Source organism: Giraffa tippelskirchi, chromosome 5 (assembly GCF_054371585.1).
Source record: "Giraffa tippelskirchi isolate mGirTip1 chromosome 5, T2T-mGirTip1v1.2.pri, whole genome shotgun sequence".
Taxonomy (NCBI): Eukaryota; Metazoa; Chordata; class Mammalia; order Artiodactyla; family Giraffidae; genus Giraffa; species Giraffa tippelskirchi.
The window spans coordinates 92555209-92578288 of NC_137279.1; the positions used below are offsets into that span (position 1 = coordinate 92555209).

At 51.4% G+C, this 23080-nt stretch overlaps 1 protein-coding gene across 6 annotated transcripts in view; it reads left to right on the forward strand.

The window, feature by feature from the left end:
- ARHGEF11 (Rho guanine nucleotide exchange factor 11) overlaps positions 1-23080 on the forward strand; it is a 114021-nt gene that overhangs the window by 80206 nt on the left and 10735 nt on the right. For 2 of the 6 annotated variants that reach the window (XM_081494116.1, XM_081494115.1), the window contains exons 11-31: positions 1508-1582; positions 1771-1872; positions 2927-3025; positions 4495-4537; positions 5629-5725; positions 5870-5992; positions 8672-8695; positions 9708-9852; positions 10161-10260; positions 14053-14179; positions 17382-17561; positions 17650-17697; positions 17904-18091; positions 18336-18482; positions 18752-18831; positions 18932-19057; positions 19616-19733; positions 20616-20794; positions 21361-21436; positions 21742-21909; positions 22613-22703. In XM_081494116.1, coding sequence (XP_081350242.1) covers positions 1508-1582; positions 1771-1872; positions 2927-3025; positions 4495-4537; positions 5629-5725; positions 5870-5992; positions 8672-8695; positions 9708-9852; positions 10161-10260; positions 14053-14179; positions 17382-17561; positions 17650-17697; positions 17904-18091; positions 18336-18482; positions 18752-18831; positions 18932-19057; positions 19616-19733; positions 20616-20794; positions 21361-21436; positions 21742-21909; positions 22613-22703 — 2336 coding nt within the window. Of the gene's footprint in view, positions 1-1507; positions 1583-1770; positions 1873-2926; positions 3026-4494; positions 4538-5628; positions 5726-5869; positions 5993-8671; positions 8696-9707; positions 9853-10160; positions 10261-11027; positions 11058-14052; positions 14180-17381; positions 17562-17649; positions 17698-17903; positions 18092-18335; positions 18483-18751; positions 18832-18931; positions 19058-19615; positions 19734-20615; positions 20795-21360; positions 21437-21741; positions 21910-22612; positions 22704-23080 lie in introns of all 6 variants that reach the window. The other 4 variants (XM_081494113.1, XM_081494114.1, XM_081494111.1 and 1 more) reach the window with 3 other exon arrangements.

Consider the following 23080-nt stretch of genomic DNA (forward strand, 5'->3'; position numbering starts at 1 on the left):
CACCTGCCAATGCAGGAGACATAGGAGACACAGGTTCCATCCCTGGTTCAGGAAGATCCCCTGAAGGAGGGCATGGCAACCCACGCCTGTATTCTTGCCTGGAGAATCCCATGGACAGAGGAGCCTGGCGGACTATGGTCCATAGGGTCGCAAAGAGTCGGACACAACTGTAACGACTTAGCATGCACGCACACATGATAAACATATTCTGCTTTTGCAATCAGAAAAACTGTAAGGTTTGTAAAGACTTTAAAGAAATAAATCCTTCTCCCAAACACGCAAAAAGCTAGTGCTTTCAGATTTCACTAGAGAGCCAAGTAGAGCCAGAAGCCGTCATCCAATACCCTCTAGAAATCCTGGACCCAGGGGAGTGAGTGTCAGGGGAGAGGAGGATATTCAGGGTGTGTCTGAGGAATACAGGGCCAGCGCATGAGGCCTGACTCTGCAGCTTCAAACATGCCATTATAATTGGGTGCTGGACTCTGATCTCTAGATGTATGCTGAGTCTCTCGTGTTGTATACTCAGTCATTCTGAGCGCAGAGTCTGTAAACACCCAGGAGAACAAAAATGAGTGAGGAGTATTGGGGAGGAACTGTCAGGAGAAGTCCCTCAAAAAGGTGGAACAGGAAGGTATCTTAGACCTGAGAAAAAAGAAGCATGAGAAGTGCCTACTCTAGGCCGGTTCCAGAACACAGCCCTTGTTGGGGAATCACTGAATATGAGGGAGAGTAAACTGAGTGAAAAGTATAGTTGGGAGGAGAGCTTTGAGAGCTCAAGTCACCTTTAGGTGACTAAAGTGACTAAAGCCTGAAGTGAAGCATCTGAGAAGTGTGCACAGTGTGAAATCTCTCATAGACCTAATTGGTGGCGTAAGAGGGGAGGCTAGAAAACCCATGCTAAGAAGCTTGCCTTTTAGACAGGATGTGGGGGTTTACCACAGACTGTTGAACCGGCCAGGGAAATGATGGCGATTGTGTTGGAAAAGGATCAGCTCCATCCACTTTCACTCAGGGAGGTGGAGAGGGACCACAGGGCTCTCCTGCAGCAGAGGTGGAGGGTGCCCGGTGACTGTAGAGGAGTGCGTGGAAGGCACGGGATTTGGAGGCTGTGTGTTTGGGGTGGGGGGCGTGGGGCTGTTGAGGAGAACAACAAAGCCCCCAGCCCACTGGTCCAGCAGGAGCTCTAGGTTCTTTGCAGGCTGACACTCCTTCCTCAGATCTTTCACAAACAGGAAGTAAGCACTTTCTCTCACTTCCCATCTTCATAGATCATGTGACCAGGTTGCTCTGAGTCTGCCCTGCCCCACCCAGGAGCAGTTGCCTTCCTGCAAGTGAAAATCATTGATTCTGTCCTCTGAGATTTGGGGGGGTTGGTGAGGTGCCAGTGTGGAGCAGCCCCTTGTGGCTTTCCTTGTCAGCGCTGTGCTGTCCCTGAGCAGACTCCACCGCGGAGGCCAGGTTCCTGTCCTCTGCCCTCTCATGTCTGCAACTTGACTCTCTCCCCCAGGGTGTAGATCAGAGCCCAAAGCCTTTAATTATTGGCCCAGAGGAAGATTATGACCCGGGTTATTTCAACAACGAGGTAACAGTTTCCTGATTTTTCTCCTTTCATCATTCTGTGTCATACCCGCCGCTCTGGACTGGCACTAACTGGGAGGGAGCGTGGGGGAGGGAGCCGCACTTATCAGGCGGGGACCATGGGAGCTGAGCTGGGGCAGGCGGTGCTCTCCCTCTGTGCCCCCCAGCCCTGACCATCCTTCTGCCTTCCAGAGCGACATCATATTCCAGGACTTTGAGAAACTTAAGTCACGGCCAGCTCACCTGGGGGTTTTTCTACGGTACATCTTCTCTCAGGCAGACCCCAGTCCCCTGGTAAGTTGCAAGTGTCTGTCTCAATTGAATGCCTGCTTATGCTTGGCCTCTGTCCCTGTGCTCTAGATATGGTCAGTCAGATCCATGGACACAATCAGACATCATGAAGACAGAGACAAAATAGAAAAGAAGGTGCAACCTAGGTGAAATGGATTCTTGCTGCTAGCTGTATCGATAGCATTGGGAGGAGGAGGAAGGGCTAGACTAAGAAAGCTGTCATTCTGAGTCTGCTTGGAAGAGATGGTCTTTCTGCGTTTTTGGAGTGAAGGTGGATACAGATGAATCATGGGGAGTTTAAAGATCAGCCTTGTTGCCACAGGAAAGCTTGGCAGACAGGCAAGGTGATAAAATGTCTTCAGTCTGAAGGTGACGACAAAGAGGATTGATCGTGCAGGGTGGAGGCCAGGGTTCCTGGCAACAGTGCTTTGAGCCAGCAGCCTTACCAGTTTCTGTCATTCTGCTCAGCTGCTCATAAAGGAAGGGAGAGGAAGGAGAGAGACTGCTGTCATGTTCTCCAGAGTAAGCTTCTTGCCCTTGGCACGCACCACCGTCTTTCCTTTCCGGGGCTATCTCTGTTAGAAGCCAGAGTCAGCATCCTTCTGCTCAGCAGGTGTTCCATGAACACCCATGTGTGTGTCCCAAGCGCTGGTATCTTAGGAGCATTCCTGAATGAAGATGAGACAACACAAAGAGAAACACAGGCCCTTAGAAACAACAGATGAACAAGTACGAGACAGAATGTCAGGTGTGAAGAGGAGTCAGAGTTGGGGCATGATCGTGTTGGAGGAGGCGTGTGCACACCAAGGGCTGGGGATGATCAACCACAGGTTTCTGAAAGACTCTCAGCAGGGCTTCTCAATCTCATCACCACTGAACTTTTGGGGTGCTGGCATGTGCGTTGCAGGATCTTAGCTGCGTCACTGTATTCCACCCACTAGATGCCAGTAGCAGGTGTAACAGTCAAAAATGTCACCAGACATTACTAGGTGTCTCCTGGAGGGCAAAAAGACTCCGGGTTGAGAATCAACACTCTAACCCATTTTCTCTCTCCTAGCTTTTTTACTTGTGTGCAGAAGTTTATCAGCAAACAAACCCCAAGGATTCCCGAAGCTTGGGAAAAGACATCTGGAATATTTTCCTAGAGAAAAATGCGGTAAGGCAGTCATAAATTGGATTACAGTTTTACTAGATTGTTTCGACCTCTCAAAGGCAGAAGGAAAACTAAGCAAAACATTCAGGCCAAATTTAGACAGGTTCTTAAAGAGGATTTCTGGGTTCTGCTCCTAGCTCTAGTCTCTAGAGTTTGAGCTCTTGTACCTCTTTTGTTCCATATGTGGCAAGATAGAATGCACATTGCCTCTCTCTGAAATGTTTAGAGAAGAAAAGAACTTGAACCGTGTCCTAATTGGTTTCCTCTGGATCAGTGCCCTGGTTTCCTTCAACTCTCCTTGCCTTGCTCATCCCTGGGATGAAGACATCAGATGATAGAAATCAGTGAGCCAAGAGGCGAGCCCAGATTTATGAAGCTCAGCCTGACTTGCTGTTACTGCCCAAAGGCAGGGTTCAAAGGGAGGGTACCCCAGAATGTCTGGGCCGGATGAGCACTCTACCTCTGGACATAGCTCCCAAGGATGTGTTGGGGTTACCTGGTGGCAGTGCCCTGGCCTGCAGAGGGTAGTTCCCATCTTGGACTTTCTAATCTGATCAACTGAAGTAATTCCAAAATGACTTTGTTCATCTGGCAGTAAGCTACTAGGACTGATGATATTGGGAAATAAACTGTTTTTCCTCAAGATTTTTATTTTTGTCCCCTTCAGCGGGTCTTGAGTAAGGAGGGTAGAGCTGCCAGTTGTTCCCTGTTGGTTGTTAGGGAACCGCCTGAGGATCGAGTTGTCAGGCAGTTGTAGAGCAGAGCCAGGCAGCGCACTCATGGGAAGACTTGGTAACGGAGGCCAGCTCTCCTTTGGGAGTAAAAGAAACGGGGGGCTGTCAGATCACCTCATGAATATTCCTCCCTCATGGCTAAACTGGTCCCAGGTCACTTTTTCGGACCTTTCCATTTCATGCACCCTGCTGCTGCTGCTGCTGCTAAGTCGCTTCAGTCGTGTCCGACTCTGTGCGACCCCATAGACGGCAGCCCACCAGGCTCCGCCGTCCCTGGGATTCTCCAGGCAAGAACAGTGGAGTGGGTTGCCATTTCCTTCTCCAATGCATGAAAGTGAAAAGTGAAAGTGAAGTCGCTCAGTCCTGTCTGACTCTTCACGACCCCATGAACTGTAGCCTACCAGGCCCCTCCGTCCATGGGATTTTCCAAGCAAGAGTACTGGAGTAGGTTGCTATTTCCTTCTCCACATGCACCCTGATGTCCCTGAAATAAGAGTGGAAACAGTACAGGTGCCACCCTGTGTATGGCCCTAGCTTGCCTTGCCACCTCAGAGTCCACTTCTCAAATCGCTAACCTAGAATTCAGTTGGCGGGAGGTGAGTGGAGGGTGTGGTAGTGCAGGGAGATGGGGGCGCAGATGATATTCCGGAGCCCCTCCTACCCTGAATGGTACCTCCCACCTCCGCTCCGGTGTGTGTATGGACCTCACCACTTCTGCCCCCACCTTCTGTCTTTCAGCCTCTGAGAGTGAAGGTCCCAGAAATGTTACAGGCAGAAATTGGTAAGTTGGCTCCGTGGTCAGTTTGTGTCCTTTTGGGTCCATCTTGTGCTGGGCCTTCAGGATGGGGGGCGGGGAAAGGAGGGGACACACACAGTCCCTGCCTTGGGCAGCTGTTCTCAGATAGGGAGAAACAGGGACAGTTCCTCCTCGCAGTAGTCCATGGACAAGCACAAGTAGAGGACACATCCTGCCTGGGAACTTGTCGTGGGGAATCACAACTTGATCAGGAGACCGAGGTCTTTTCTCCCAGCCTTCCACGTGACCTGTCTGGGCCTCAGTTGGCTCAACTGTTCCAAGAGGAAATTGGATTACTAGACCTGGTCACTCATCAGGATCCCTTGGGGAATTCTTTCTTAAAAACACAGAAACCAGGGCCTCACTCCACCCCACCTGCAGAGTCAGAATCTCTGGAGTGTTTTTGTTCTTTTGTTTTGCTTTGTTTGAGTTCCTTAAGTAATGCAGTGCGGAGCCAGTGCCCGAGGTGGTTGCTCTGCTCCCTCCTCCCTCAAGTCTCAGTAGAAGAGCTGAGGGATGCAGTGTGGAGAGGATGTCAGTCTGAGAGGCGAATCCCCGGAGCTTTCTAGAGGGTAGGAGTTTGAAGCTGCCCTAAAAAAGAGGCACTTTTCAGGCCCGGATGACAGGAAGCTTGTGGGCACAGGCAGAGGGCGAATGTAGGGACAGGAAAGGCACTGTCCAGTTTCTGGTGGGGAGTTGGGGCATCCTTGCCTTTTTCAGCTTTGCGAGGTAGGCCTGGGGCCGTGGGGGAAGACTGAGCCTCTTAGAGGTTTGCACTAAATGTCAGAGCACAGCGTCTGGACACATCCAGAGAGGAGCTTTAATGTTTCCCCACTTAATGAGTTAGAACAACCCGAAAATGCTTTTATCCTTGAGGCTTGGACATCAGGATTCCAGTGCTGAGTTGAAGAGAGACCTGGTAGGTCCAGGCCTCACTTGCCTTAGTTAACAAGAGGACAGAACGCCAGCTTGCCCTCTGGGACCACAGGGAGCTAAGAGACTTGGAGGTGCTGAGCCAATGTAACCTCCTCCCCAACACCCCTCCCCTTGCTGTCTTCCCTCTGCCCCCATCACAGACCTGCGCCTGCGAAGTGGTGAGGATGTGCGTGTGGCTCTCTGTGAAGCTCAGGAGGCGGCCATGCCGGAGATCCAGGAGCAGATCCATGACTACAGGTGTCCGGCGACCACCCTCCTGCTCCCTCCCTGCCTCCTCACTCCTTTTCTTTCCCCTGGTGTGTGTGTGTGTGTGCATCTCACTCCCTGTCCAGTGTTGGACGTTGGTATACATTTGTTTCTCTCTCTGTGTGTCTGGCTCAGAACAAAACGCACCCTGGGGCTGGGCAGCCTGTACGGTGAAAATGACCTGCTGGAGCTGGATGGGGACCCTCTCCGTGAACGCCAGGTGGCCGAGAAGCAGCTGGCTGCCCTAGGAGACATCCTGTGAGTCTCCAGTACACTCCCACCCCCAAACATGCTGCACAGAGTGATGTGGTTCATGGGTCTGTTTCCCAGCCTCTCCCCCTCTTCCACTTCTTGCCTGACCCGTCTTCCCCTGGAAGATGGGGAGAGTCCCACCTTCCTGCTTCATGTCCCAGGCTGGGGCTCCTGACAGTAATCCAGTGGTTGTGACAAACCATAGGCTGCAAGAACGCAGGGAGCTTTCTGCTCCCTTCAGAGCCTCTCCCTGACGGTTCTCCCTTCTTGCTTGAAGGTCATATCTGGCGCTGATTCTCCAGGGGATGAAGTTCCTTCAGGAGGCAGATGGCTCATGAGAAATTGAACCATTCTTAACTAAGTACACCAGAGTACTGAGCTAACTGAACTTATGCACTTCTGGAACACCTGCTGTGGTTGTCTCTTTCCAGTCCTGTTTTCTGAACATGTCCCAGGTTCCTGGAATGACTTTGTGGGGATGCTCCCAGGCGTCAACGTAGATTTTCACCCCGCTGCTGCTTCTCCACTCAGTAGCTGTGTGGGTTGTTTTGGTTTGGTCACACCATGGGCATGCATGCAGGGTCTTCATTCCTGGATCAGAGGTCTGACCTGTGGCCCCTCCAGTGGAAGTGCTGAATCTTAACAGCTGGACGGTCAGGGAATTCTGAGTAGTTGTATGGCCTTGATCAAACCATTTCATCCACCTTGAAAGGGAAAGTGTTAGTCATTCAGTTGAGTCCTACTCTTTGAGACTCCATGGATTGTAGCCCTCCAGGATCCTCTGTCCATGAGTATTCTCCAGGAAGGAATACTAGAGTGGGTAGCCATGCCCTTCTCCAGGGGATCTTCCCAACCCAGGGATCAAACCTGGGTCTCTTGCATTGAAGACAGATTACTTACCATCTGAGCCACCAGGTCTCATCTAAAATGACAAAAGTTGGGCTAGATGATCTCTGCTGATATTTCAGTTCAGCAAATATTCATGGAGTCCCCACTGGTGCTAAGCACTGTTCTAGTCTCCCAGAATACATTAGTAAACAAACAGCGGTGCTTCTGGAGCTTATGCTATTGTGGGAAGAGAATGCAGTGTATAATAAATAAGTAAACCGTACCTAGTACAGGCTGAGGGAGGTCAGAAGCACCTAAGCCAGTGGGTTATGACTTCAAATAAAGCCTTATCCAGGAAGTTACATTTAGGCGGCTGAAGAAAATGGGGACATCATCCTTGGAAACGTCTTGGGGGACAAGCATCCCAGACAGAGGGAACAGCCAGGGCATATTTGAGGAACAATAGGAGGTGAGTGTGACCAGAGCAGATTGAGAAACTCACTGCTGACGTCAGAGGTAACTGGAGGTACAACCTCACAGAGCCTGGGAACTGTTGTAACTCCTTTGGTTTTTCTCTTTGTCAGTGAACAAGGAGCCACTGGAGTTGTGAGACGCGAGTGTGGGTGGAGGACGGTGGGGTTCCAAACAGGGAAGTCAGTTACCGTAGCTCACGCAGTAGGGCTCAGGCCAGAGCCTTGGTGATGGAGGCTGTGGAAAGAGGTCACCTCCAAGTATGTTTTGACAGTAGAACCAATGGAGAAATTTCCTGAAAAATGATGTATAGGATGTGAGAGAAAGAAAAACCAGGGAAGACTCCATAGTTCTTACCTAACGACTAAAAGGACAAAGGTGTCATCATTCGAGTTAGGGACAGCTGTATGGGGGGCAGTTTAGTGGTAGAAAGTTGGGGGCTCAGTTTTGCAAGTGTCAGAAATCTCAGGTCTTTTTAGACATCAGACTGGAGATTTGAGTAGGCAGCTGAGTGTATGAACCTGGCATTTGACAAGAGGTCCGGGTTGGAGATGAGACTAGATGAGATCCCACGGGGCGGGCATAGTCTGAAAACAACCCTCTGACCCTCAGCCTGAATCTTTGTGGGCCTTAGTTTCCCTGATAACAGCCAGATGATGGTTGTCACCCCAATGACACAGGGATGGAGGCGAAACGCAGCCCAGCCTGTTCTGAGATCGTTGGCACCACAGAATTGTAAGAAATTATTACTGACGGCACAGGTACCCTACTTACAGTGGCTTCTATTTAAAAGAATGAAGCCTTGCCTCATTAAATGGATATATAATACTGACTCATGGGTTATTTTGAGTATAAATGTTATACATGTAAATAGCTCAGAATAGTGCCTGGCCCATAGTGAGCACGCAGATACTAGTTGCTGTTGTCATTTATCTCTTTTAAATGGGCTCCTGTGAATCAAGTTTCGGTATTACCTCTGCTCCCTCACCTTCTTTCCTCTTGCCTCAGTGCCAGCCCAACCCTTCTAATTTAGTCCTAGGTGGACACAAAGAGGAGCCTCTTCCTCCATAACAGCTCCAGAGGCTGAAACAAACACCAAGCAAGAGGCTGTGTTTGCCACAGTGCCCCTTCCTTTTAGCCAGAAGGATACCATCATCATTGTCACTGCTAACTGAGTCCCTCAGAGGAGTGAGAACCCCTACCTCCTGAGCCCCAGGCTGGCTCCAGAGCTGAGAACAGGGGTCTGAGTCTGACCTTTCATCATCCTGCTCCCCTCCCAGACACCCTCCCTTCCTCTAGGAAAGGACTTACCCTCCTCTCAGTCTTGCACAGCGGATGAGCCTCTGCCTTTGCAGTCTGAGTCATTTGTTCTCTCTTTTGTTCCAGGTCCAAGTACGAGGAAGACAGGAGGTGAGTGAGTCTATGATTTCAAGGTGGAAGGAGTGGGGCTGAGCTACTGGGCGGTGCGTATCTGCCAAGCACAGGGGACTCCCTAGCATCAGAGCTTACTTCCCATGTGTCTGTGTAACATAACACAGGGGAGGTCACAAGGTCCATGCCTGACTGCCGGGAACGTGGGACCGCTCCTCAGTGTGAGGACACCAAGCTGCCAGCAACCCCATTCCTGGCCTCCCCTTTTCCACCCACTTCAGCCCTGGCTCTGCCTCCCCAGTTCTTTCTCGTAAACTGCCGAAAGAGGGAGCGGTGATAGGATCAGCCTGTGTTAGCAGTACCTACAGAGGGGAGCTGGGGTACAACACATTTACTCCATTGGCACTTTTTTTCCCCTTGCAGCCTTTGTGTCTCAGCAGCCAATGTTAGAATGAGTATGCATTCCTTGAGCATACACACACTTCATAAGGGAGAGAAGATGGGGATAGAAGTCTGTTTCAGAGAGGAGGAAAGCCAGGGCTGAAGCATTTGCTTCATTGAATCCACAAAGTGGATAATCTGTCTACTGCATTGAAAGACAAATACATTTTTAAACACAGAACTCTGGACAGTTTCATTTCTGGCAGTTGGAAGCAACCTGACAGATCCTTTCTATCCTTTATTTCTTGTACTTGGGGTGGGTGGTGGCAATTACCTGGACAATTTACCTGGACTTGCTGGGGCCAGGTGGCTTTTCTTCCCATCCCTCTGCCATCCCAGCCCCGAGTATATGCCTGAGGACCTTAGTTGTGGGCTTCCACCATCCTCCAGGCATGCCTGTGGCTTATTTGCTTTTGTTTTGATGAACTGATGCGTCCTTCCACTGCCCACTCTCCCTTGGTTGGAAAGAGTTCTGCATAGGAAAGAATTCTGACTTCTGGGAGTCATGCAAGTCGAAACACCACCACCACCCCACCCTCACACACACCCTGCCTGCAGAGTCACAGCCCTTCCACCTGCTTCCGATTCACCGCCTGTTCCTCTCTTACAGTGCCCCCATGGGCTTCGCCCTCAATACCTACATGAGCCATGCGGGCATCCGTCTTCGAGAAACACGACCTCCCAACACGGCTGAAAAGGCCCAGTCCGCTCCTGACAAAGACAAGTGGCTACCTTTCTTCCCGAAAACCAAGAAGGTGACAGAGCTCCCCCAGACAGGAGCATCGCTTGGCGAGATCCCTGCACTGAGGCAGCCGGGAGAGCCCTCTCCGGTTGCCTGGCTCGTCCTGCTGCCTTTGGACATGGAGTCACTGAGAATCGCCAGACTAGATCTCTCTTTCCCTCCCTCCAGTCCCTGGCCAGAAGCAAATGTGCTAGTTAGGGTACAAGCATGAGTCTTCACCAGCTGCTTGTTTAGGGCCAATTTTAAGGGAAGTGGCCAGGTGATCAGTGGCCCAGTCTGGCTCCCGAGGCCTTCTACAAACCCTAGTGTTTCTTGTCTCAGCAGAGCAGCAATTCCAAGAAAGACAAGGATGCCTTGGAGGACAAGAAGCGAAACCCCATTCTCAAATACATCGGGAAGCCCAAAACCTCTTCCCAGAGCAGTGAGTATTCGGGGAGCAAAGCCTTAGGCAGGGGCCTCTGCCCATTCAAGACCAGTACGTTGGCAGGGGGCCTCCCTGTGCTTCTGGGAGCCAGAGGCCCAAACTCCAAGGTCAGCTTCCTCTCAGTGCTCCTGCATCCTTGCCACACACAGCACGGGCTCCTGAGGTACAGGAGCTTCAGAGCCATGGAGGTCATGCCAGTGCCTGGGTCTAGGAGCTCAGAGATACCGAATAGCCATACAGAGGAGTATCCCCACCTTGGAAAGACTGCTCTGTTGACAGTTAGGGCCTCCCTCATCTTCACCCATGGACTTGTCTGTCCTCCTGAGGTCCTGTGTGTTGGGAGCAATTATAGGCCGTTGATGGAGGGTTTCAATGACTGTTAAGCTGAACTGAGTGGAAAGAGGGCAGCTTTGGGACCCATAGGCTCCCCTCATGCCATCAGAAACCCAAACCTCCATGGATCCTGTCACCAATCTCTTCCCAACCGTGTGTCGTTTGTCTGGACATTGCTGCTGGCACTCCCAGTTATTATCTTAAGATCCCCGTGTTAGTCTTGGAAATCTGGGAAGAACCGTGGTGCAGGCCTCCTGCCTTTCTTGAAATCGCTGCCTAAGGGAGGCGGGGAGGAGGGCGCTCTACTGGATCAGTCCTGATTTTTGCCACTGCCTTTCATTTTCCCAGCTTGATGTAATTTTTATTTTGACTCTTGAAACATTAATTTGACTTTTCATGGTTTACTTTTGTTTTTGTTTGTTTCCTTTTAGCATTTCATATTCCCTTGTCCCCTGTGGAAGGTAAAAGGACCATTTTCTTTGGGTTTTTCTTTGCATTAGCATTGAGTTTGCATTTCCCAAGTCCTGTCTGCCCTCCTTCCCCTCTCCTTCATCTCCTCCCGTTCTGCCCATCCTTCCTCCCTTTCCTCACTCCATTTCTCTTACGTGTGCCTCCATGCTGCTAAAGCTCCCCAGGACAAGCCCCTGCCAGGGGCTCCTGCCCTCACGCTGGGCACAGGAGTCTACTGCCTGATGCAGGGTGGGAGGGGCTGGGCCGCTGCCCCCCAGGCACAGCTGCTCCTGGCGGTGCTGGCAGAGGCCAGCTCCTAGGCCCTCCAAGATGTTCCACGACCTAAGGCCTTTCTCTAGTTCTGTCCCCTCTCTGTGGATGCGGCTTCAAAAGTCCAGGACTCTGTGTAAATGAGGGAAACTCTCACACTGAAATGTCCTGCACAAGCTCCTCAGGTTTTTGTTTTCAATTGATGTAATAAAATCCTCATTTTTCGAATGTTATGTAGGGTTTTTTTGTTTGTTTGTTTTTTAGTTAATAATGGGTCTTCAACAGTTTTGCCTTGAGGTATTTTAATTTCTGTCATCTCCTTTGCTTAAGCCCTTTTGTGCAGCACTTGCATCTCTTCTGACTCTTAAAACTTTGCCAGCACAGTGTCACTGCAACATTTAAAAAGAATGACCTTAATGTATGTATATTAGAGGACCTAATATCTTCTAAAATCTGTGTATTTTTAAAAATAAATACATATATAATTGGCGTTAACAAAGAAACTTAGAACCTGGAGCTGGACAGGTTCCTTTCCCATCTGTGGAGTCCATATGCTTAGAATTAAGTGATTAATATTTCCTAGGTTCTATAGTAAATCAAAGGGAGAGAGAGCAGTGAGATGCAATCAGAAGTTTAATCAATTGCTAGAATTCACTTTATATCAAATGACAATTTAAAATAATGATTTTCAAAGTTATTTTTAAAGTTAAATCCCTAGCCTTGCTATGCTATTTTAAACAATAAAAGTAAAGAATTATTGGGATGAGGGGAGGGGGGATTCTGTAAAACAATGGAAAAAAAATGAAAGAATGGCCTTGAAACCCAGTCTCTTATTTCTTAGCACATACTTCCTCCCATCCACCCTCCTTGAGATGGGCATGAGGTAAGCAGCATGCCTAAGACCTGCCCCGGCTGCTTGCTTTGAGTCAGCCTGAGAGGGGCCAGGAACACCCAGGGTGGGGTTGCTGATCCCAAGAGCAGGACAAGGATGCTGGGTATTCACCATCTCTTTAAGTCAGATCTTTCTATTGTCATCTCATGATTTGATTTGATGTTCTCAAGTTCCCAGGACATCAGACAAATCTGTATGCACATCTAAAACCAAACACCCACCAAAGCTAGAAAACCTCATTTACTGAGAACCTTGCCATTTATGATCATCACCTATTAGCCTGGTTTATTAGTTAATGTATCTGATTGTTAGTGACATATAATTCACTTTTACTTTGTTTCATTGTTATTCAGAGAATAGAGGAAGGAGAGCAAAGGCTGCTGGTAAAAACTTTGCTCTTTTCAAAAATGCGTTCCTTTCTTCGTGTTTTTTCCCCTGTTACTCTGGGTTATTCGGTTATACCAAATCTCAGGGCCACACCTATTCCTTGTCTAGGGTGTAAGCTAGGGTGTAACTATATCCCAAGAACTGGGCCTTTTCCAAGTGGCCCAGGGGAAGGGGAACAATGGACTCTGCCCGGAGTTGTTGTGTTCTAGGACATTCCCAGGCTGCCACATCATCCCCCAGCCAGGGATGGTCCTGGCTGTGGCTGCACAGCTGCCCCTGGCTCCTGCAGTTGCCCCAGGGCCCAGATGCACATTCAATCTGAGACAGGCAACTCTGACTCTGATCTCCAAAATGAGAGTGATGGTAACAGCCTCAACTCCTACCACATATACACAGCCACCTATTTTGCAGTTTAGAAAAGCATTACTTGTCTAAAGGATGTGGAATGGTGAGCTTTGAAGAGCCCAGTTAAATGTTTTTCTGTTTCTTCTGGCTTGGAAATTTTCTTATGAATCTCAGGTTTAGATCCACAGGGAGATTTATAAATTTGTGTATGTCGATGGCAGAGTCTCTGGTTAGTACAGATAGGATCGGGGCCTGGCGCCTAGGGATATTTGTCTTGCCTTCTGCATCCCACTTATCCTTCCTGTTGGTCCAGGGAGAGTGGCATCTTTAGCCCATCTCTTGTTTTGACAGCCCGGACCTGGAGCTTAGCCAATCCTCTTTGAAGATGGGAGCCACTGAGCCCCCAGCCTGAGCTTTCTTCTCCAGGGTCTCCATGTGGTATCACCTACACCTTTTTACTCTTACCTGCCCTCTCTACTTGGAACAGAGACAGCTCTCTTTTGTCTTAGCTTTGAATGCCCGAGAGTAACATCTGTCCTGCTAAGACCCATTCCCCACTCACCACTGGTAATGAAGTGTCTGATTCTTTAATGATGGAGATGAAGAGGCAGGAGTGGAGGCAGAAAGAACAGGAAGGCAAGTCAAGGAAAAACAGAAGAGTGAACTCTAAAAGTAATATAAATTTGAAAAGTGCTTGGTATAATTTGGCAACCTGGCCAAATTATAGGTAGATGTGTTTTTGGTCTTCCTGGCTATATTTTAAGCCTGTATATGGCTCTTGGGAAAAACCTAGAAACCTAGTAATGATTCTTAAGCGTGAGAGTCATTGTAATAAAGAATGTGCAAACCAAAAGAAATATCCAGAGCAAATGTATTTCCAAAGCTTCTCATTTTATACCTGAAGAAAAAGTAGCCCCAGAAAAGTGGGGGGACTGCACATGCCACACCCCACAGTGGAAGAGCCAGAGCTCTGTGTCTCCTGACCCTCGGCCCCATGCTGTTCTCATCCATGCTTGCTCATCACTGTCTTCTGGGCTCGAGGGGAGCGAGGGCCCTGAGGAGTCGTCCCTGAACTGAAAGCAGAGTATCTTTCATTATCTTTCTGCTTCCAGTCAAACCTGGCAACGTGAGGAACATCATTCAGCACTTTGAAAACAACCAGCAGTACGACGCCCCGGAACCCGGGACTCAGCGCCTCTCAACAGGAAGCTTTCCCGAAGACCTGCTGGAGAGCGACAGGTAACAGTGGCTGGATGGGGCCTGCTGGCTGCCCAGAGAGGGGAGCGCTGGCAGGGTCGGAGCAGGGCTCAGTGCCAGCTACCTCACCCCCCACTATACTGTGAGGCTCCCACTGTAGCACTCTCTCCCTCTCCCCCAACCTTCCTGCCTGGGTGTCTCCAGAAGAAGACCTACTGTGTGCTGGTGGTCAGGCCAGCAGGCGAGAGAGCAGGGCCCCTGACCTTCCAGCAGGAATCATGTGCCTTTAAAATTCCTTTGGATTCACTCCGTGGCCACTCAGCAGCCTCCACACTAAGAATGAGCTAGATTGTGTTACAAAGCAACTAGTCAGGAAACCCTAAATGACACAGCTAGAGAAGAGTCCGGGTTGGGGGTGGGGGAGTGGAGGGGGCTGGCGAAGGGAAATCTTGGAAAATAAGGAAGTTGGGTTAAGACAGTCTTTGGTGCCCATGAAGAAGAGAGCTAAAGATGAGGTTCTGTTGGGTGCTATAAAGGCAGATAGCATAATGGGCATCAGATGTCCACCTCACCAAAGAGATACAACGGCCATTGATTCAAAATGAACTGTTCTAGAAGAACAAGGGGACTGGAGGCTGTGGTATTGCTCACGTTCTCCATCTTTGGCCGGGTTCTGAGAAGAACCCTTCTCTGGCATTGACACGTACTCTCGGACTTGCTCTTGACTGTGACGTGACAACCATCAAGTTACGTCTAACATTCTACAGCCAGCACTTAAAAGTAAAAACTGCCTGTAGTCAGAAACATCCTGCACCTTCCTTAAATCACACTTGAGGTATAGTAAATGTGGTCTGTGTACAAAACTAGTTCTTGTGTACACTGCTGAGCTGGACTATATGCAGGCCCAAAGGCATGAAGCAGCCTGCACAATCAAACCATTTATTTTACCCCTGAAATAACTAGTTATCAAAATTCCTGCTTGTGTGCAGGGCTACTCCATTCTGTTTATACTAAGCCTTTATAAGCGTAATACATGTTAAAAGGTTTTGCCATAGTGAGAGTTAACAAAGATTTAGGCAAGATAAAGGTTAGATTTGTGCCGGGGTCAGAGGCTGAGATCCCCTGGAGAAGGAAGCACCAACCCCCTCCAGGATTCTTGCCTGGGGAAGTCCCCTGGACAGAGCGGCCTGGCAGGCTACAGTCCATGGGGCTGCAAAGAGTCGGACAAAACTTAGCAACTAAACAACAAAACAACAACAGAGGTTGAGTTCTAATATTATTGAATAAATTAAGTATACAAATTATATGATTGCTGAGGTAGGTGTGATCTTATAGATGTATCAAATATACAATTATAAGATACATTGTCAGCATTTTGAGGAAATATTTGAGACCATTTGTAAACGTATTCTTAAAGTTGTTAGGTAAATTTGCCCTGAGACATTCGTGAGGATCCTAAATCCACTCTTAGCAGAAGCATTTGGATTTGACGATTATAAATTCACTTACAGTCTTGACATGACATCAGCATGACATTGGCAGCATAGTGTGTTGGAGGTTTTTGTAGAAACTAAACAGGTATAAGAAGCCGCCAATTCTAGACAGCAGTAACCTAGGAGCTTTTGGCTAGAGAAGGGTTGTATGCCTCCCTTCTTCATGGGATCATTACTCACTTCTGGGTACTTGAAAGAACCCCAGGAACCTCATTGCACAAGGTTTGATGAGATGCTAAAGTGACCCATTGTGGGGCACCAGTACAAGTGTTTTGAGGTAGTCTGTTAGAATTGTTCTAACAGACTTCAAGGAGTGAGTTCAGTAGGGTTATAACCCTGCAGACAAACCCTTGGGACCCAGAGGGGAGTGGCATTTGGATCCTTTGGCAGTTTAGAGAGACTTGATGAATGGAGACCAAGCCATTTGGCTCCTTCTCTGCAGCAGTCTGCTGTGCTATTAAGAGCTCTCCAGACTCCCCAGGCCTTCTGTGGTCCTAGAGACAGAGCAGGAAATAGATTAGCAATAATGTCAGCAAAGAACCGGCCCAGCAGGGCCATGGGGGGAGGCACCATCCTGGGGTAGCTAGGGGTCAGAGATGCCAGCTGTCACAGGGCTGATGCACTGCAGGACTTGAAAAAGAGCAGCACCCAGTCGTCAGCATCTCAAGCCCCACAGACACTCAGTGGCCAAGAATGGCAGGCCAGGGAGCAGGTTTCTGCCCATCAGTAAGCATGCCCCTGAAGGACCCTTCCAAGCTGCTCTGCTCCGAGGGGGCTGGAAGCCTAGAAAGGATGCTCTCAGGATAAGAACAGAAGAAATCCACAATGCACCTCACAACTGGAGGGGTGGGAATTCAGATAGACTTTTCTGACAGGCAGTATGGAGAATGCTAAAGAGTATGTGCAGGGGGTATTTGTACTTTCCTCTTAGAAGATCTTGTAAAAGGAGAGCTCTGCCTCGAGCAGAGTCCACGGTGGGCCCTGACCTGTTCCAGAGCAGAGGGCTAGGTGGGCCGGCCAGGAGATGGCGGGGGCAGGGAGAGTAGGACCTCATGGTTCCTGGTGATAGGCTTTGCTGTCCACAGCAGCCTGATGGGGACTCGGGGTCTTTGGCATCCAGACACCCCACAAGTCTGATTCTATTAAGTCCCAGATTTTAGCTTCCTTTTGGGATCCCTTTCTGATCAGTCAGGAGGAAGATGAAGGCTTCCCTGGTGGCTCAGTGGTAAAGTATCTGTCTGCCAGTGAGGGAGACAAGGGTTCAATCCCTGGTCTGGGAAGATCCTACATGCCTTGGAGCAGCTAAGCCCGCGGGCCACCACTGTTGAGCTTATGTCCTAGAGCCTGGGAACCTCAGGTGCTGAGCCCAAGTCTGAAGCTTCTGAAGCTTGCATGCCCTAAAGCCCGTGCTCTTCAACAAGAGAAGCCACGACAATAAGAAGCCCACGCACACCGCAGCTAGAGAAAAGCCCGCATAGCAACGAAGACCCAGCACAGCCAAAAACTAACTAAATAAAATTTTTTAAAAAGAAAGAGGAAGATGAGAGGCTCTGTCCATCAAGCCAAGCTAGGGAGAGGAAGGAGTCTGTAATAAAAGCAGTTTGTCACTGAGGAGCATCTGCCACCAAGAGTTTCGGCACATTGGGTCTAGTGTTTGGAAGCCTACAGTGCTGAGGCAGGCCCTGAGGTGGAGTAGCAGGTCAGAGCTGGTCAGATGTGAGACCCCAAGGTCTCTTGCTGTTTCCACCCAGTTCACGCTCAGAGATTCGCCTGGGCCGCTCTGAGAGCCTGAAGGGCCGGGAGGAGATGAAGCGGTCCCGGAAGGCGGAGAACGTGCCCCGCTCTCGCAGCGACGTGGACATGGATGCCGCCGCGGAGGCCGCCCGCCTCCACCAGTCAGCCTCCTCTTCCGCCTCCAGCCTCTCCACCAGGTGGGCGGGGCTCCGGGAGGGCTCAGCCTGCTGGTATCTTGGGGGCCAGGCAGCAGAGGGTGGCTGAGAGTTGACATTCTCTCCACAGGTCTCTTGAGAACCCAACCCCTCCCTTCACCCCCAAAATGGGCCGCAGGTGAGTGATGGGTGCAGCAGCGTCTCTGTTAGGTGTCCCTGACCCAGCTGTGCCTTCTGCCAGCATGTTGGTGGTGCAGCTCCTCTTCCTGGCCCCCTGGTTTCCCAGGGCCCAGGACAAGCAGGGTGGGCAGGAGAGGGAGAGACACACCCCACGTTTGACCTCTTCCTCCGTGTGACACTTAGCCACCACCTCTTTTCCCCCAGGAGTATCGAGTCCCCCAGCTTGGGGTTCTGCACAGACGCCCTCCTCCCCAACCTGCTAGAAGACGATCTGGGCCAGCTGTCTGACCTGGAGCCAGAGCCAGACGCCCAGAACTGGCAGCACACAGTGGGCAAGGACGTGGTGGCCAGGCTGAGCCAGAGGGAGATTGACCGGCAGGAGGTCATCAATGGTGAGACCAGCTGCCTCTCCCTGCTTCCACTCTGACTTATGTGGTAACAGGTGCAGAGCACCTCGGACACAAAGGGTGATAGAAAAGAGAGGGTGGGGCCTTAGGGGCACGGCCGGCCCATGCTGTGATTTCTGCGAGGACCACCTCCATTCTGGCCTTCAGGAGAGGTCCCAGTAGATCCTTGCTGATGGCTGTCCTGCTGTCTCTCTGCCCCTCCTTGTCCCTGCGCCTTGTCTCTGCTCAGAGCTTTTCGTGACCGAGGCGTCCCATCTGCGCACACTCCGGGTCCTGGACTTGATCTTCTACCAGCGGATGAAGAAGGAGGGCCTGCTGCCCCGTGAGGAGCTGGCCCGGCTCTTCCCCAACCTGCCCGAGCTCATCGAGATCCACAGTGAGGATCCCCCTGCCCGCCCCCTCCCCTGGCCAGCCTTCAGATTTCTGCCCATAGCCAGGACCCCTGAGCACATAGCCCCTGCCCGTCGTCTTTGGTGGGAGAACCTGATGCCCAGCCTGAAGCCAGCATTCCAACTCCCCCACGAGTGAAGTGGCTCCCAGACCCTGCCCCCCACTGCACGACTCTCAGAGCCCTCTTCCCCCGTCACCAAGGGCCTGGCCACACAGCTCAACCCCAGGCGCTTCTGTCTTCTCTCCTTGCCCCAGATTCCTGGTGTGAAGCTATGAGGAAGCTCCGGGAGGAGGGCCCCATTATCAAAGAAGTCAGTGACCTCATGCTGGCTCGGGTATGGCTGCCCAGGTCCCGGGGAGGCCTTGGAGGAAGAGTGGGAGAGGTTCCAGGCAGGGGTGTGATGTGGGCTGTGTGGTGTTCGTTCTCCCTGTCAGTTCGACGGCCCCGCCCGGGAAGAGCTGCAACAGGTGGCCGCACAGTTCTGCTCCTATCAGTCCATCGCTCTGGAGCTGATCAAGACCAGGCAGCGCAAGGAGAGCCGGTTCCAGCTCTTCATGCAGGTACGCTTGGCCTCTGCTTGTTGCCGCTGAAACCAGCCAGTTCAGTCTTAGCTTAGTAAGGCCGAGGCGGAGAGTTTACCAGGTCCACCCACAATCTCACAGACTGCTCCGCTGGCCCCCAGCTCCAGGCACCCTGGCCTCTTCTCTCTACCAGGGTTGGTGACCAGCAACTCGGCTCCATCCACACCCTCCCCAGGCCCCCTCTTCAGAAATACTGACATATACCCACTCTCAAGACAGAGACACCAGACTTGCCATTGGATGGTCTTGCTCACCTACTAGTGCCTGTATTTACTCAGATGGATCTCAGTTTTTTTGTCTATAAAGTGGGAATAATCCTGCTTTATATGGCTTGACCATATCCTTTTCTTGGGCTGTTGTCTTCCTGCTCCCACCAGCTTTTTCCTAAATATCAAAGCAAGAAGCTGCCACCACCATTTCTGAGTGACTCTCTGGAATTAGGACCTATTTAGCATTTGTCCTGTCCTGTGGGTCCTGAGCCCACAAGCCAGCTCCTAACCCAGGTTGCCATCTTCCTCTGTGCATCCTTCCATGTAGGAGGCCGAGAGCCACCCTCAGTGCCGGCGACTGCAGCTTCGAGACCTCATCATCTCCGAGATGCAGCGGCTCACCAAATACCCACTGCTGCTGGAGAACATCATCAAGCACACGGAGGGTAGGGCCCACGGATGCCTGGCCTTGGGAGGCAGCACCCCATAGCCCAGAGCCTGGTTCTGGCACAGACCTGCTTTGTGACCTTAGCAAGTCACTTGACCTCTCTGGTCTTGAGGGTCTTCATCCTTGTGTTCTTATGGTCAGTCTCAGAGAAGATAACCATTGTAATGTGCTTTGGCAATAAATAAGGTGCTCAGCACAGGGGGAGGTACAGGCTGCCACTGGCCTGTGTGGGGCCTCTGTGCAGGTGAGAGTGAAGCCTCTGATGATGTGGGGTTGGCACACAGGGCACCTTGGCTCCTCTGAGGGGCGTGGTCCCGCACCAGAGGTTGTGACTGGATTTTAGTCCCATTCATGCCCCCTGCTGGACGTCTCTGGGGGTGTTGCGATGCACAAAAGATACAGCCGTGCATGGTGAGTTACTCCAGAGGAGTAGGGGAACCAAGCTGAATAGGGGGTCTAGCCCCAGGTCGTCACTGTCCGTGGGATCCCGAGCACCTTTCACCACCCTCAAGTTGGAGACATTGGCATCAGCGTGGAGAAGTGGGAAGAACCCACAACCCCCTGTTCTTTGAGGGAGGTGCCGTCGCTCCCTCGGTCCCTATCTGTGTCCCCACACCTGTAGAGCCAGTTGTAGTCTAGGCAGGAATTCCCAAGAGCCATCAAGTGTCTGCAGAGCAGAGGTCTGAAGCCCATGGATCCTCAGAATATGTCATCCTTACATTTGAGGTCCAAGTTAGGGTGGCATATCTCCACCCATCCCCGTGATGCGTGACTACTGGCCCCAGTAACCAGCTAGTGTGTGTTGGTAGCCAGATCCTGTCAGGCTGTGGCAGGCTCATCTGGCAGGAGCCCTAAAAACCCCTTGTTACCCCACGGGCAGGCGGCACCTGTGAGCATGAGAAACTCTGCCGGGCCCGGGACCAGTGCCGGGAGATTCTCAAGTATGTGAACGAAGCAGTGAAGCAGACAGAGAACCGGCACCGTCTGGAAGGCTACCAGAAGCGCCTGGACACCACCTCCCTGGAGAGGGCCAGCAACCCCCTGGCAGCAGAGTTCAAGGTCAGAGCCCCACAGGCACACATACTTCTTGGGCCTCCTTAGGAGCTGCAATCCACTCAGGACCTGGAGAGTACTGGGGGGCGGAGACCTGCACCCATTTGTAAAAGGACGTGTGATGAGGGCCTTGGAATTACACAGCACCGGTTACTGTTGTCACCTTGTCCCTAGATAGACAAGGGCAGACAGCCCAACTACAAAGGCTAGATGTGAGAACTCAGCCTGGGAGAGCAGGAGGTGGGAATAGACTCAAGGTAACAGTGAAGGCCATATGGGAGGAAATAAAGCTGAAGGGATGGGCTGGACCCTCTTAAGAGGCTCAACAGCATGTGGTAGGGGGTAGAGAGACCCCCGCCAGGGCCACCAGTGTATCCCCCAGCACAGCACATGGCTTGTGACTTTGCAGTTGCCTTTTTACTTGTCTGCATCCCCACAAGAGTGTGAGGGCAGGGGACTAGTTCTTGTTCACACCACTGATGCCCAGCACCTTAGCATAGAGTCTAGGTTCTCAGATGCTTGTTGAATGAATGGTGTCTCTTTAACAGAGTTGGGATCTCTTTTTTTTTCAGAGTTTGGATCTAACAACCAGAAAGATGATCCATGAGGGGCCTCTGACCTGGAGAATCAGCAAGGATAAGACCTTGGGTAAGCTCCAGGGGCCTGGGGCCAGGAGGGAATCTAGGGCATCACCGGGCTCTTCCTCTCTGGATCATCAGCCCTGTACCTGGCACTCTTAAGGGCAGTACGGTAGCTGGGAGGCAGCTCCAAATACCACTGGGGTTGAGAGCTCAGGGCACCTTAAGCACAGCATGGGGAGGGAGAACCAAAAACCAAGCAGTTGGAGGTCACCAGACCCTGAGGACGACCATCCAGGAGCCTGTGATATCCCAGGTGTTGGTGAGGGCTGAGCAGGCAGCGGGGAGCCCCTCACAAGCACCACCCTCCTCCAGACCTCCACGTGCTGCTGCTGGAGGACCTCCTGGTGCTGCTGCAGAAACAGGATGAGAAGCTGCTGCTCAAGTGCCACAGCAAGACGGCCGTGGGCTCCGCGGACAGCAAGCAGACCTTCAGCCCCGTGCTCAAGCTCAACGCCGTGCTCGTCCGCTCGGTGGCCACAGGTACCCATGAGGAGACGGCCCCAGCTGGCCCAGTTCCCAGGCCATGCGCCCTATTACTCGTGTCCAGTGAGCGCTCGGTGATGAACTTACTGACCTGCCTGTGTGATTTTCCTTCTACCCTGACTCATCTAAGCAGGAAGATGTGGTTCAGTATGGGTAGGATGGGGATGAAGGTGGACAGCCTGGTGCAGGCAGGATGGGATGTGAGCACCTAGGGTGGACTGAGGATGAGGAAGCAGAACTGGGCAGAGACGAGTAGGACATGCCTTCTTGCTGCAGGAGGGACAGGCAGAGTTCACACCCACAATCCAGAGCCCAGTCCAGTGCTTGGAGCACTTTAGTGAGAAGTGGAGCATGTACAAGAAGGGCTCTGGGCTCGCTTTCTTCAACTATAACATGGGGCGTGGTGCCTGTCTCTTAGGGGGAGGTGAAAAGGGAGGATGGGTGTGATGTAGTTTTATAACCCTCAGCCCTCACTGTGAGGAAAGTGGAAGGTAATGACTATGAAGATGGCATTAGAGGAACCAGAAGGGCCTCTGTCCTTCCTGTAAGTGGAACGCAATGACCTAGGTCCAACTCCTGCTGCATTCTCCATCTGGTTGAGGGTCAGGGTTTCAAGTCCCCACTTTGTCACCCGACCCAGGCTGCAGTCATGCCTCTGCCACCCCCAGTACAGACCCTTCTGCTCCTCTCTTCCACACAGATAAACGGGCCTTCTTCATCATCTGTACCTCTGAGTTGGGCCCACCCCAGATCTATGAGCTGGTGGCATTGACATCATCGGACAAGAACACGTGAGGATTGCTGGGAAGCGGGGGAGTCCCGCATAACTGCCGTCCCTGTGGGACCAGGGCGGTGTGTGGGGACATGGACAGAGACCAGAACTGGGCCCAGAGTGGTTAGAGGATGGGGCCTTGACGCAGAAGAGGGAGATAAGACAGACGCAGAGAGGCTTTCGGGATCATCATCCCTGACCCCGTGAGCGGCCTGTCCAAGGAAGGAGGCGTTACCAGCAGTCTTCCAGCCAATCCGCTGCTCCTCTCCTTTCTCTGGCCCCACTCCCTTCCCCTGGGTTCTTCTTCTCTCTCTCCATCAAGTGTTTTAAATGCTCGCATTCTTCAAAGGTGTTTGCCTCCAGAACTGTCATCTCCACCCCCCGGCATCCACCTGC